The sequence below is a fragment of the Pelobates fuscus genome, chromosome 5, assembly GCF_036172605.1.
Source record: "Pelobates fuscus isolate aPelFus1 chromosome 5, aPelFus1.pri, whole genome shotgun sequence".
NCBI lineage: Eukaryota > Metazoa > Chordata > Amphibia > Anura > Pelobatidae > Pelobates > Pelobates fuscus.
The window spans coordinates 79,784,517-79,801,016 of NC_086321.1; the positions used below are offsets into that span (position 1 = coordinate 79,784,517).

At 38.3% G+C, this 16,500-nt stretch overlaps 1 protein-coding gene across 1 annotated transcript in view; it reads right to left on the bottom strand.

The window, feature by feature from the left end:
• HCN1 (hyperpolarization activated cyclic nucleotide gated potassium channel 1) overlaps nucleotides 1-16,015 on the bottom strand; it is a 406,158-nt gene extending 390,143 nt beyond the window's left edge. Inside the window, exon 1 of the mRNA XM_063456876.1 lies at nucleotides 15,554-16,015. Within this exon, the coding sequence (XP_063312946.1) occupies nucleotides 15,554-15,897 (344 nt within the window). The 5' untranslated portion in view covers nucleotides 15,898-16,015. The remainder of the gene's footprint in view (nucleotides 1-15,553) is intronic.
• Between the last annotated feature and the right edge of the window lie 485 nt (nucleotides 16,016-16,500).

Here is a 16,500-nt window from a genome sequence, read left to right on the forward strand (position 1 = left end):
GCACGGAGGAGACCTGGCAAGCAGAGCCAGGTGAGAGAAGGCACCTTGCTGCCCCCCAAAAAGTGCAGCTCAGGGCTGTTGTGACATTACACTAGGGCCATGGACCTGCAGGTGTTAACCCTCTTGGGCCGGTATCTGATGACCGGTTTGAAGAACTGGACCATCGCATGGACCAGTTCGCTATTGCGGTACAAGCTTTGCTAGCACGTACTGCCTATCTCCAACCGGAGGAGCAAATCCCAGTACTCAGACCTCAGGAACAACCTAGGGAAATGGTTGCTATGGGTACTCCCAATCATGCAACCTCCTCTTTCCGTTACGGGGGTGATCCTAAAGGTTGCCGGGGTTTTTTGAACCAAGTTAGTATCTATTTTGAGCTTCATCCGAGAGCATACCCTACGGATAAAGCAAAAATAGGTTACATCATCACCTTATTAATTGATAGGGCGTTAGTTTGGGTGAATCCTCTATGGGAGATCGACAACCCGATAGTGCTTAACTATGTAGAATTTGTCGCAGCTTTTAGGAGGACTTTTGATTCCCCAGGGAGGAGGACTAATGCTGCCAAGACCTTGTTACGTATGAGACAGGGGTCTCGTTCTCTTGTTGATTACGCTCTAGAATTCCGTACACATGCGGCCGAGGTTAGATGGAATGAACAAGCGTTTGTTGACGTATTCATGAATGGGCTTTCTGATAAACTTCTAGAGGAAGTTGCCACTAGGGACTTACCCAATGTGCTGGAGGAACTGATCACCTATCTTTCCCAAATTGATGAGCGCCTCCGACAAAGACAGAATACCAGAGACAGACCTAGATGGGTGCCAGAACGCCTGGCATTGACTTACCCTTCATCCGAGACAACAGCAGTCGCTCCCCCAGAACCTATGCAACTGGGAGTTACGTGTTTGTCTGAGAATGAAAGACAATACCGTCGTAGGGAGGGACTATGCCTATATTGTGGCCAAAAGGGTCATTCTCGTTCAACCTGTCCCAACCGGCCGGAAAACTCCCGCACCTGGAAGACTGCTTTTAATACTCGCTATGGTCACTACGAGTATCGGGTCATGCCCTTCGCGTTATGTAATGCCCCAGCAGTCTTTCAAGACTTCATTAATGATGTTTTAAGGTAATATTTACAGATGTTTGTTATTGTCTACTTAGACGATATTCTAATCTACTCCAAGAATATTAAAGACTACCATACTCATGTTAGGCTGGTTCTTTCTAAACTCTTAGAAAACGGGCTTTACTGTAAGTTAGAGAAATGTATATTTGATAAGGACACTGTGCATTTCCTGGGCTATATAATTTCAGGGTCTGGATTTCAAATGGATAAGAAAAAACTAGAAGCTTTCCTAAATTGGCCCCTGCCCGTTGGACTCAAAGCCATCCAACGTTTCCTGGGATTTGCCAATTATTATAGAAAATTTATTAAGGGATTCTCCTCTATCACTGCCCCTATCACTGCCATGACCAAAAAAGGACGGAATTCCATGGAATGGAATCTCGAGGCCAAGGAAGCTTTTGAGAGATTAAAAATGGCTTTTTCTTCAGCGCCGGTATTGAGACATCCCAATCCCTCACGTCCTTTTATATTAGAGGTGGATGCATCAGAAACCGGTATTGGACCGGTGCTATCTCAACGTCCACCTGATGATCAACCATTGCATCCCTGTGGATTTTTTTTAAAAGAAATTAACTGAGACAGAAAAGAAATGCGACATTGGGGACAGGGAATTATTGGCTATTATCTCAGCTCTCAAGGAGTGGTGCCATCTGTTAGAAGGGTCAACCATTCCTATTACCATCCTTACGGATCACAAAAACCTTTCGTATTTTGGAGAAACCAAAAGAATGTCAGACAGGCAGATTCGATGGTCTTTATTTTTAACACGATTCAATTACATTGTAACTTACAGACCAGGGTCAAAGAACACTAAGGCCAACGCCTTATCCCGTCAACATGAACATTAATCGCCTCCAGTAACTAATTTTTCTTCCATAATCCCATCCAATCACATAATCGACACCGTCCATGCCAAAATCTCTTCGGGGTTAATGGAAGAATTATCAAGGTTTCAGGATCATACCTCACTAACTGTTCCCAGGGGGAAATTATACATACCCTTGGCTTATAGAAAAAAAGGTCTTATTCCTTGTACACAACTCCAAATTGGCAGGGCATCCGGGCATTCACAAAACTGAGTCTTTGCTCAAAGAACAATTTTGGTGGCCTTCATACAAGAAGGACGTTCGCGAGTTCGTTCTTGCTTGTAGGGCCTCCACAAAATCATCCAAAGGTCGTCCTTTGGGCCTCCTCTTGCCATTGTCCATTCCCGATAAACCCTGGTCGACTATTGCCATGGATTTTGTAGTGAACCTACCTCCCTCCAAGAATCATAGGGTTATATTGACTATAATCGACAGATTCTCTAAGATGACTCATCTCATCCCACTAATCAAATTGCCTTCTTCTTCTGAACTGGCCTCTTTATTTATAAAAGAGGTAGTACGTTTACATGGCATACCTCAAGATACTACTTCTGACAGGGGGCCACAATTCATTTCACGGTTCTGGAGGGCATTTTGTGACCAATTAGGCATTATCCTTAACCTTTCTTCTTCCTACCATCCCCAATCTAATGGGGTTACGGAAAGGATGAATCAATGCCTGGAACAATACATCCGTTGTTTCACTTCTGAGCACCAAGACGATTGGGTGGAACTGCTTCCATGGGCTGAATTCGCCCATAATAATCTGATGCACGAATCCACTCAACATAGTCCCTTTTTTTATTAATTATGGTTTTAATCCTACAACTTTGCAGAGTTCTTTTTCATCTACAGGAGTGCCTAGTGTTGACAGCACTCTTAACAATATGAAAGAAACTTGGTTAGGGGTTAAACATATCTTAACTCAAAAGGCTCAGATTCAAAAGGATAATGCGGATAGACGATGCAGAGCTGCTCCTACATTCGTAGCAGGTGACAGGGTATGGCTGAGTACTCGCAACATAAAGTTAAAGGTACCCTCGATGAAATTCGCTCTCCGTTTCATAGGTCCGTTCCAAATACTCAAACGTATCAATCCAGTCTGTTATAGCCTGAGATTGCCGAATACTATGAAGATTCCTAACGCTTTTCATGTTTCCCTCCTCAAACCTTTAATATGTAATTGTTACACTCAGAATATCTCTACTCCTCCTGCCGCACTCGTGGAAGATCATGATGAATACAAAGTTAAGTCTATATTGGATTCCCGGATTTCTCGGGGTAAATTGCAATATCTCCTTGATTGGAAATGGTACGGTCCTGAGGAACGTTCGTGGGTGGATGCCTCTGATGTTCACGCCCCTCGCCTGGTTCGTCTATTTGAGAGGCGACGTTCTCGTGGATCTGGTTCTGCCCGCCCTGTGGGTGGTTCTCGAGGGGGGGTACTGTAACAAGCGCTTACCTTTCCCCGCCGGTCCCGCGCAGCGTGGCGTCCTCCTCCCATACTTCCGGGAGGCGGCTCAGTCCTTCTGACGCCGGCTGCTCGGAACACGCCCACCTTTATGACGCGGCGCATGCGTGCCGACGTCAGAAAGAAAGTGCCGCCAAAATTCAAACGTGGCCACGCTCCCGGACCGTTTGGGGGCGTGGCTTCAAAGTTAAAGTAAAAAAACCCACACTATAAATGGGCTATCGTGACACTTGTCAGACGCCCTAGTGTGGTTCTTGTTTAAAGTCCCCTAGTGCTATTTATTACTGCTTGTCCTTCTTGGTATTTGACCCTTGGCTATCTCTCCAACTATTCTGTTTTCTGGTTTCCCGTTACTTGGCTTGGATAATCGTGTGCCCGTCTTCCGTAATCCCTTGACCTCTGGCTATTCCTTTAACTATTCTCAGACGCTAGTCCGGCCACTCTAAGGTCCGGTGTACGTCTTCCTGTGGGTTTCACGCTGTGTGAAGGGGTCACTGTCGTGACACTTATTTGTCAAAAAAAGGTGTATGTTTAAGAAGTTGAATTCAGTACAAGAGGTCTCAATGGAATACAGTAAGCAATGCTTACCCTTTACTCTTTCTGAATCATATGACGGACTGCAAGGGAGGGAGGGCTAGAGGGGATGTGTGCAGGGGAGGGGGAAAGGGGATGTGTGCAGGGAAGGGGGGACAGTGGGGATCTGGCAGGTGAGAAGGGATCTGTACAGGGAGGGGGGCAATCGGGGAGGCAGGGGAACATGTGCAGGGGAGGAAGGGGTAGAGGGGATGTGTGCAGGGCAGGGAGGGGGGAGAGGGGATCTGTGCAGGGAAGAGCATACCTTGTGTTTATGCCAGGCTGCTATTCCTCATTACTCCGCAGGATAGGAGAGCACAGGAAATGACCTCACTTCCTATCCTCCTGGCCTGGCTCTTCCCCTCTCTCTCTGCACTGCACGGAGGAGACCTGGCAAGCAGAGCCAGGTGAGAGAAGGCACCTTGCTGCCCCCCAAAAAGTGCAGCTCAGGGCGGACTGCCCCCCCCACCCCCTCCTTGCTATGCCACTACATTGAATGTCATAGTGTACTAACTCTGCACTTTCATAATTCAGGTATGCCCTTGGATGAAATAAACAACGAGTGCAATTGCTAAATATCTCCTATTTCAGCTACTAGACCACCAAGGACCCAGTAAACAAACTAGTAGATTGTAAAAAGCAGGGTCTTATTTTAGCAATTATATGTTAAATAAATCAGTAATTATTGAGAAGAATAATATCACAAGAAAATTCAGTATGCAATGTGATACCAATTAGATGTCAAAATATATGTTATACAGAATGTACTATATTAGCCTTAATTTTGCCATTCAGATTTTAATTCACAGCAATTTGGAGTTAAGAAATAAACCTCTCTTGTTTCCATTTGCCTAGAGGCAACATATATAGTGTGAAAACTAGATGTATCTTGTTAATTCTGAGATTCATTACTGAAATGTAGAACAGGTCAGTAAGATATCTTTTTTTTAATGCTTAAGGATTTAAATTGTGTTTTTACTTGCTTTCAATGGACAGAAGATGAAGATACATGGTTCTAGGTGAGGTGGACTGACCACATATGCACAACAATCACAAATGAAGATCTAGAGTGAGCTTTGAGCAAAGTGGCATGTAGGCCCATAAAAGCATGTCCAGAATTCTTTCTGTCCCTTAGCTGAAACACAACTGCTATATTTAATACTATAACTTATTTATAATTAACAAATAACAAGCAACATTCATTCCTTTGGGATAATTGAGGTTTCACTCACTGCATAGTGAATTGTAATGAGTTTACGTGAGTAGACAAATTATTTTTCAAAATGTAGGCCACACATTTGGGAAAAATACCATCTTTCCATTTACAGTAAAATGCAATAGAAAATGATAACACTGCAAAATAAGCCATCTGAATTATACACAGCTTTTCTAATTAACATTTATTTTTCAGGCTTAACTATTTGTCCCGTCATGTCTTTATCTTAAAAGGATTCTTCACACAATACTATGAAAACAAACTATTCTACAAATAGAATATGAAACACAGCTTGCAGGATCCAGTTATAGACCCTGATAAAGCCCTACGTCCAGATCTGGAAACCAGTGATAATGCAGGAGATTATCATAGTGGAACAGACAGACCAATTACTCATTCATTTAGTATATTCCATGTCATAATCTTTCTTGGAAGACACACGGCTAAGTAGCTGAAGATGAGCAGTCTGTATGTTTTTATCCACGTTACCAGAGGGACCACTTCAAGCATGCAGTGCACGAGAGGAATGTCAACTATGGGTAATAATGGTTAGAAAGATTTGCATGTATGGAAAATCAAATAATGGATCCAAGTCGTCTTGGCATTTCTCTGACTAGGTAGTATATTTGACATGAACATTTTTCCGCAGTTCAACCAGCAGATCATCATTATGTTGCCAAGATTTTAGCAGTTATTGAAGGAAAAATGCATTCATGATGATCCTGATCATTAGATTTTTTTAAATTTTACTTAAGCTATATAATTTTAGCATTAGGCATATACATATACATCAATCCTTGCACTCAGGCTAAACAAATAGTAAAGTGCTGGGTACCAGTCCAAAAGGGAAGTTCGTTATACAGGAAAATAAATACTATGCCTGCACTCATGGTTTTGAATATATTAATTGTCCTTTATTGAATAAACATAATATTCCGTTCTGAGAGATTGACCTTTCAGTCCCTAACAGGGACTTTCATCAGGATCAACTTTGATACTTTTCCCCATTGTATTTGCTATGTTGATTTATTGTGACGTGCACATTTTTTTTTCAAGAAAAGGTAAGTAAATTGACCTTTTCAGGGCGATCAGAGTGGGGCTCATTGTCTAAAAAAACTACACCAGCACTATAGTGTCAGGAAAAGGTATTTTTCTCCTGACACTATAGTGTCCCTTTAAGGTTGGAAACTTGTCGATAATTTTCGGCTGTTAATATCTAACACTGCTGTTTATAAGAACAGTATAGAGCATATTTTTAGTTACAAGGTTATAGAGGAGCTCTTAATCTTCAAGGTACACAAATAGTGCAAAATGTGGACATTTCCAAATTCTATTCTAAAGTAATAGAAAAAATGTTGATGTTGGTCTGCTTTGAGGACTGGTTGGGAAAATCTGTTATAGGCAGCAGAGTCACTTGTCCTGACACAACAATGGCATCTGTGAACTGAGGATATCATAATAACATAGATGATATTGACTGTAGCAAAAAGGCCAAATGGTCTTGAAGTAGTGTAAGGTGTTTCAAAAAAAATAGTATCATTTAACATGGCCAAAGGCTTTTTCTGAATCAAGAGAAACAAACATAACTACCCCCAATGTTCTACTGATATTATACAGGGTCTATCACCCAGGGACGATAATTTCTCAATCAGTATATACTAAATAAAGAAATGAAGATGCACAGTATCCAGTCCAAAATGTTGCCAAACTTTAATGATATGAGTTGGTAACTTTGACAAAGCTTCAAGGGATGCCAATGAGGTAGATAATTCCCCACAGAAATGCATCAAATAGGGGTATGATAAATTCTGGGAAGGTAATATATGTGCTAACATTTCTATATTAAAGAATAACTTCTGCAAATTGTTAGAGCCTAGGAAAGAAGCAGTAATCTAATTAGTATGCTCAGGCAGGGCATCTTTTTTCTATCACACAATCAGGTATAATAGTCAGCATATACCATGAATTTGCCTTTTCCGTATTGAGGATAATAAATTATTTAAAAAAAAATTATTAATACAAATTTCTTTGGACTAAATTACTGTTTAACCTCTTTAAAAGATCCATTCCAGAATGTGAACCAATAAGATCCGGGTAGACCTTAACATGTATCGTCCTAATTCTACACACAGTTCTTACAGGCTGTCTAAAATTCTATTGTTAGATTGATATTTTGAACTTTCTGGGTCACGATCTCCATCTACCTTGGTATGTGTTATCTGATGATATCGTAATAAAATAAGATACTATAATTTATTCATATCACTGCCTTGCTTTAACATTATTCATTCTCATTCACTAGTAGTGTAGCAACTTTACAGGTGCTGCAGGGAAGCTTAGATCAGAGTATCTAAAGCTTAGATCTCGTTCTCCCGATGCTTGTTATAGTTCATTTTACATTACAAAGATCAAAATAATTCAAGAACACAATATTTGCAGTGGAATAATGTCACATAAAACAGGCCACAACAATACGGAAACCCGAATATACCAGTTTCATATTGCTATGCACTGTTCATCATTCATCTAAACTAAAGCTTCATTCTAAACTGATACCGCCTTCATTAGTTAATACAAATTTGTGATAAATACAATTTTTACTTAATATTGATCTGCAGATGACACAGTACTCTGGATGTGAATACATAATAATAATAATAATAATAATAATAATAATAATAATAATAATAATAATAATAATAATAATTTGTGAGAACCTGGTCCCATATTTCACGAATGAAACATTCTTCAACATTTGTGATTTATCTGAAAGTTAAGAAATCTGAAAAAAATTGTTGCATAAATCAATGGAAGAATGTCTTACACAAGAAAATAAGTGCAGGTAAAAGGAGAGGTGGGAAGGGAAAAGTCAGAGACTAAGTCAGTAATGACAAATAACTAGAAACTGCACACCTTTTACCCACCCATTTGTCGCTTCCTTTAAAGAAGCAGTCCATAACCACTACAGCCAGGTAGTCAAACCATTTTAGCAATGTTTACATGCATAGCCCTGTGCTTGTTATCTTCTCTGTTAAGAAAATCTAGTTAAATCTGCATAGTGAAGCAAGGCCAGGCTCAGAACAGGCTGAAGCTATGGGCACACAGGGAGACCCAGTTAAATTTTCAAATGATTTGCCGACTTACTGTGGGATGACACCTGAAAACTATAAAAACTACAGCAGGCCAGGGTGGTTATGGTGCTCGGAGTGTTTCTTTAAAACCAGGTTGTGTACGTGTATGTGAATATCAAAAACATTGCACCATTGGTGCACCATACTCTATATTCTGAAACAAATATTAACAATATGCTGACAGCAGCTGACTTGAAACATGACGTTTTGAAGCATAATTAGATTTTTATATATTGATGTAAAATAAGAAAAGTTTAAAACGTTATTAAAACCAGTAAAGTATAAACAACAGGTCTGATGTAACTCATTGCGTGGCAGTGACACGTGGTGAATGTCAATTACGATGTCTGATATTGAGTGAGTCCTCAGCAGGATATTCACCATATAGGAGATAGCCACACAAAGTGCAAGTAGAATCGTGTTTGCTTACTGTCACTGATATTCCGGTCATGAAATAAAACCTTCCACAAATGAAGCTGGTAAATGCCTGTAAACATGCGGCACAACAGCTCCAGAAGTAACATAGCTATGTGTGTTGTGTTTGTCTCTGAGGGGCTTTCTTAAAGACAAAGCTGTACATTACCCATAGTGACCTCTAACATTTCTATCTTAATATAGGTTTATGACCAATTTGAATTAATTTGATGTTACATTTTCAGACTTAATTGTAAGTTTTAATTAAGGATTGGGTGAAGTGGGTTAGAGCTTGTTCCTTTTCAATTGCATGTGCATTGTGGCTTAGTAAGTCCAGTGTGACTCTGAGGAACGGGTGTCCTGAGACTGCCATTAAATCCTGAGATTAACTGTTAAACCATAAGGACTACCTGGTACATAACGAATATCTTTAACCCCTTAAGGACCAAACTTCTGGAATAAAAGGGAATCATGACATGTCACACATGACATGTGTCCTTAAGGGGTTAAGCAATCAAGAGACCTACAGCTGTTCATGGACTTCTAACTATACTAGCCTTTGACTGGATACGTATAGTACATTTATAAACCATCAAATGCTGAAATATGCATGTAAAGAATAGTGGTCCACTGAATGCATTGTCTGTGTTACTTTTAAAGCCTTCTCTCTAAATGTTATTAGATTTAGTTTCTCTACCTATCCTGATGCAATTATTAGCAACAGGCAAACACAATGGGCTTTGCAAGGTCATTCATTGTCCATCAACCTTGAAAATCCATAGTTTTGGGAGTACTGTGCTGTGCAGAGGTAACTATATTAGAAACAACCCCTGGGGGCCGTGTATGAATGACATTGTACTTTATACATACATTTTATTCTGTTGCTTTGTGTTTGCCAATATAATAATTAAAAAAATAATAATATCAGGATTACCTTGAATGTACCACGGTCAGATTTCTTAACACTGATGTATAATATAAATCTGTATTATTTGTATATAAAAAGTGGATGCTCACAAAATTACTCGCAACGGTATGTATATAAATTCTAAAAATCGTTATCCTTAATTAAACCCAAAAAGTACACCACACATAAAAAAGAAAACAAATCTCATTAAATTAAAAACATTTGGCTCATTTTGGACTTACTCAACAATGTCAGATTTATTTGATGTATATCGTATATATTAATAAATATAATAACAATAATATTTATTATTGTACCAAAATATATAAACATCAATTGCCCTGTACTCAAGTTTCCAGCGTCTTTGCCAAAGTGCACCTCCAGCCAATAGTATAATTTGCCACAAAGGAACACACTCAGTGGGATTCTTAAATACACCTACATTTTATTTATCAAGCAAAGGTTACATCATATCGATGTTTTAGTCCATATGTGGACATTCATAAGGATGAAAGTCCGCATATGGACTCAAATGTCCACTTGATGTAACTCCTTTTTGATTAGCAAAATGAATGTGTATTTGAGTGACTGAGCTCCTTCTTAAAACCATTCTTCTTTTACCTCTTTCTCCAAATCTAGTCTTAATTTTTTGATTTTTCGATCATCTACATGTAAAATACAAAAGACAAAGTAGGGGCTACTTTGTCTTCTGTCTTTTTTTTCTACACTTGAGGCAAGCTCCACTTCCTTTGTCTAGCTCAATATTCCCATGCTGCTCAGCTGACCATCATGTCCATCTCTGTATTCCCCAAATATTGCACCAGGACAGTATGGCCTTCATTCCTGCTGCTGGTCATGCGTGGACAGTATAAGCTAATGAGAGCAAAAGACAGTTGGTCACTGTCAATACCAAGAATATGGCAGCACATTCAAAAAAGGGCCAGAAACCTTCAATAAAGTAGAAGTGAAAAGTGGGACCAACAGTGATATTAAACACAATAGGGGGGGGGACAAACAAAAGACTAGGATAGTGTGGAGGACATAAAAATATAATTGGGTTTGGCCATGATAACATTACTTTAATGCAGAGAACCAGGCTCCTACCCCAACATCAGATTTTCAGCCTAATGTCAGTCTTATGGGCTGAAGTTTTAACCTGTTATTTTCTGTATTGCAGAATTGTGATTGACTATCTTGTACATACTGTGATGTTGGACTCCCTGCTGCTCTTTGATTGACTAAAGTTAGATACTCTAATCACAGATCTGTAAGAGAAAGCCAATTAAAATCTGAATCTTAGTGTGACTAATTAAAACCCATACTATCAAAACAGGGCAGTCAAAAACTTGATGCAGAAAATTTGCTTCTATTTTTAATAATGTTGTTACTAAACAGAAACTTTCTTATTGCTTTGTTTGGTTAATTTATCTAGATGTTGTTCTCGTAAGATTCCTGCAGTTACACAGTTCACCCCAAATTGCTTTGAAGGAGAACAGAATTCTAAAACTGTCCTTAATCCTGAATAATTCCAATGACATCCAACTGCTCTGCATGTATATTAATTCCAATTACAATACAGCTTACATATTTTTTCAGCACTAAATATACAACTGGCAGGAGTGTAAAACCTAGCATGTGAGGTTTGCTATATTGTGTAGTTATATAAGTGCTCTTGTTTTCTTGTTTGTAGGGAGAGGGTTTACAAGGATCTGCAGACAGGGAAATTAATTAAATTAAATGATAATTATGGCAACAGTAAAAGGGACCTAAATACAACATTGTATGAAAATTGGAGCAAAGGTAAATCAACATCAGCACAATCACTGTCTGCATGTGTGGTTGATGAAAAAATGTGTTGCCTTGAGGGTGAAAAATATTGTGTTAAAGATGGTAATCTACAGATGAAGATAACTGTAACACTGGGGGCAGGGTGGTGGCATAATCAGCAGATGGCAAGAGTGAATATAGATCATGTGCACAATGGCCTGCAGACCCATGAATTAGAGGGAAGCTATAGACTAAGAATAAAAAGATTGCAATGCTCCCCTTGCTCACACGCCAATGCTCTGCCTTCACTCCTCCTCCAAAGTCGGCTGATGTCAAGGGACCTAATGCGCATGCGCGGCAAGTGCCGCAATCTCATTAGGACAACCCCATAGGAAGGCATCTTATCAATGCTTTCCTATTGGGTTTTAGTTGACGCTTAATGTCTTCATGCATCGCAAGAGGACGTCCAGAGTCATTTAGGTGACCAAAAGTCGCCTATAGTACCTATACTGTCCCTTTAAGTGAAATTCATGCATCTTAAAGTAGGTGTTAATGTTTGAGGGTGTGGGAGCAACTTTCATTAATACTAGTAGAAAAATTGGCTTCATTATATGCTGTGTGAATAGTTTTATGTTAAACTATTTATGCAATGGATGAATAGAGGGATGGGATTATTTACCAGTAATCCAAGAATGAGGATGACATGTTTGACTTTAGGACATGAATTACTAGATAATATGCAAACTTGTACATGGTGGAAAAAATATGGTTAGTCTAAAACGACTTTATTAAATAAATAAATGGATAGGCGATGCAGGATTTGTCCATGCAAGCATTTCTGGAAAATGTTTCAGACAAATCTAAAGGGCACAAAAATAGGCCAGCCTGTGTACTACAAAATATAAATGTTATGTATCTACTGTGCAGTACAAAGAAAGGCACATGTTCTCACTATTTGGTTGACAGATCAAGCAAGAAGTAACACAGTGATAAAAATGAGAAGGAGCAGTAAGAAAAATATATATTTATATATTTTTTATTTATTAAATATATAATATATAGTTAAAGACTTTTTTTTAATGACCATCTTTTTTTTTCCCTTTAATGGTCACTTGATCTGTGAAGAAGACAACATTTAATGGCTGTCCCCAACCATCATATTTACTTTACAACAATCATCTTTTTTTTTTGTGTGACATGGATGGAAATCTGAATTATAATCAAAGAAAACAGTTTTGTACATTGTCATTTTCTTTGTTGCGTGATTCCTCCATATAGAATTTTGGAGTTCGGAATTTAGGACGATCGCCCAAAATTCAGCCTATTTGAAATTTGTTTGAGACTGCATGTACAAGTCTAATAATATGCTCAGATATACTGTACAAGGCAGGAAATGTGAACATAATATTAAGATAGTAATGGAAGTATATTGGAAGAATTTAACAATATATGTAATTGGATAGACGTGAAATGAGATAACTCAAGGCAGATAAGATTGATAAATGTTAATTATTATACTTAAAGTTAAAGAATTATATGACTTAAAGAATAGACCAGTAGTGAAAGAGGGCCATATGAAAATTTAAAGCACAACACATTTAATAGGTTTGTTACACAACAAGGTTTTTTTTTCTTTTTACTAATCTATTTTTTGAATTGCAACTTTTTGCCACTTTGGAAACATTTTTTTTTCTTTTCTAAAATCTGCAATTTTTACTTCAATCCCTCCTTGAATATGTGTTGTTCCATGCTTGAAAGTGGCAAAGTGTGTCTCAAGCCTTTAATTGGGTGAATCATATCAATGTTAGAAGAGAGAGTGTAAAAACTCAATTCTGGAGAACAGGTGAAATGATCCTTCAGATTCAGAGAGTGAAGGTTAAACATTTTGGAAGTCTTTAAACACAACATAGGGATACATTTACGTACAGCTGTGTCAATGAAACAGGAGTTAAACTTTTAGATGGAATTGTGCAATATCATGTATAAACTCTGACTTCCTGGGGTGTTATCAATACATGGTCTTTAGACCAGAGCTGTCTACCATCAAGGGTATCCACATATATGTTTCCATTGGACAAGGCATAATCTGTGTTACTCAGTGGCAACTTTATTCCCAAAGGGAGGGCATATGCACCCTTTTGCCCTATTATGTGATCTTTTGTGGGGACATCTTGACATATCAGTGGGATTATACTGTAAACTGTGAGTTGATAATTGAATTACTGAATTTAAACTAAAATAGCAGATGTGAATATTTAACTAACCTGGAGATTTTGTTCAAGATTGGCTATTCGGCCTGTATATTACAATTTTGTTGTGAACCTGTCACAACAGTTTAGTGAATAAACCACTGCTCTAGCTCACTAATAATACTTTCTATCAGCGACTATTGCTTGACACCATTTTTAATGTAGCTATGAAGAATATAAAGTAATATATTTTACAGTATATTTAGAGCACATAAGGTGCCGTCTAGTGATATGCCATAAAAGTATGTAACATAATTGAATTTTAAGCATACATATTTTATACGTACCCATTCAAATACACACCCATATAAAATTATTAAATACAAATATTTATAACACCAATGGCAGTATTCGAAGTGAAAGAATCATTTGAAACATAGCCATACATTATAGTACTTATTGTATGTGTGTATGTGCAAATTGTACAATATCATTTTTATGCTGGTAAAAAAAAAGTCACTGCTTAGTTAACTGTTTACTGGTAGAAAGTCGAGAAGGAGAACGGTACATTGCAGACGACTCCGGGAAGGAAAGGGTAAATCCATTTAGCTATCCTCATGCCAGCATCCTTTGAAATAACTGCTCCAGTATGCAGGCTGCCTGAATCTACAAGCTGCTGTTTCCAGGACCATGGACAGCTGCACAGTCCCCACTTTACACTACAACTGTATGCATTGACATGAGGGGTTGCCATTCTGCATGCAAAATAAATAAATAAGTAAAAGTCAATCACATTTTCGGTGCCTTGTACCTGCCAATGCTATTAGATTGCAATGATGGCAATATATAATTCAGCTCTCAGTTCAGGCCATTTTGAATAAAAAAAAAAAAAGAAATGAAATGTGATGTGATGTGCATTTGCAGATAAAAAATGGAATGCAGAGCTATGATCTCTTCCTAGTCACAGAGCTGTAACCCTGTTATACAGACACCTGCATGTACTGGGAAATATACCTAAGTGTGAAATACACGTTGGACCCATGTATTTGACCTTTATGCATTCCTGCATTTATTCAGATAGTCACTGCAGTAATACACATGAAAATCACTGAAATCAGGCGTTTACAAAGCAATGGATGGCTATTTACTCTATTAGCTATATACATATATTTTTATCATTACGTTTATTATTTTTCTATGTCTCATCTATGTACTGCTGAAATTGAAGAAATGATTTCCATTGAATTATAGTGTGAATCTTCTAAAAGGCACTGTCTACTCTCAAGGTCATTATTACAGTCTATAAATCTCTCTCTCTCTCCCTCTCTCTCTCACTGCAGATATGGGTCATTTCTAAAAGTGACAAAAAAAAAGGCATGGTGTTGGGACCCATGTGTACATTACAGAAACACATGACACCCCATTATGGAGACACACGTGTGTAATTGACATTGTCTGTTGCTAATAAAATAATACAAAAAAACAAAACAACAGAAATGTATACTTGCAAACCAAATTGCATTCCTTCTGCACACACAAACAGAATATTAACATCTTCAGGAAAAATACTGATACAAATACATCAATTGATTATTCCAAATCATTTTTGTGCATGCCTTACAAAACTAGGTTAAAAAGTTTTCCCACTTGTGCATATTTCTCACTGCTTCTTTACATCACTGTCCATTGGAAAACTAGTGTCCACATGCCCCAATCACACACACACACACTGACACACACTCACAACACACAATGCATGATCAAACCAACAGCTTGACAATAATGCAGTTACAGGGTGATTGGCCACTACTTGTAGCATCTGCCACACACAGGAAAACCGTTTTGAGCTGGGATTACCCAGGCTAGATTTACAGTAGATTAACTGTTTACCTGAAATCACTATAAGGATGTATGATCCACACTCCTGCAGTTTTAACCCTTTCCTGTTCCTTCTCCACTGCCTTTTGGCTGCCAAACATTCGAAGAGAGAATTTATTGACTCCTGGCTGCAGCAAGGAGCTGAACTGCCTCTGCATGAACCCATACTGCCTGTTGGGCCCCTCTGCATCTTCGAAGCCCACCACAGGGTCCTCGCCATCCGTTTTAAAGCACACAGAGTTTCCATGCTCCTTCACACTGGAACTGCTGGCAGTCAGACTTTTCTCAGCTTTCCCCTGGAATACGTTATTGCCGTCGTCCCTGCTGTTAGATGATGAGTTCAGTTTGCTTTCCATGCTCAGGAAGGTCAGCGGATTTTTTTTTTTTTTAGGGGGGGACAATGCAGAGAAGCAGACTGGGCTCAGCGAGCTCCTTGCCTACACCTCTCCTGCTCTCATCTGATGCCCTTCAGGAGCTCAGCCTCTCTCCTCTGCAGCTGATGTGTGAGCCCAGACACAGGGCTCTGCGTCTGCCTCTCTCTGCTGCCATCTGCTGGCACCAAGCAACGTCTGCCCTCCTCTACTAAATACCTGGTGACATTGAGCTCAGTCCTTGACGAATAATATATATATAAATATATAATGCAATATATATATATATATATATACTTTACAATATAGAGGCATGCATGATATGATATATATATATATATATATATATATATATATATATATATATATATACACACACATACTAGTATGAATAGAATATTATATATATATATATATATATATATATATATCTACACACACACACACACACATATATATATATACACACACATACTAGTATGAATAGAATATTATATATATATATACATATATATATATATATATCTACACACACACACACATATATATATATATATATATATATATATATATATATATATATATATA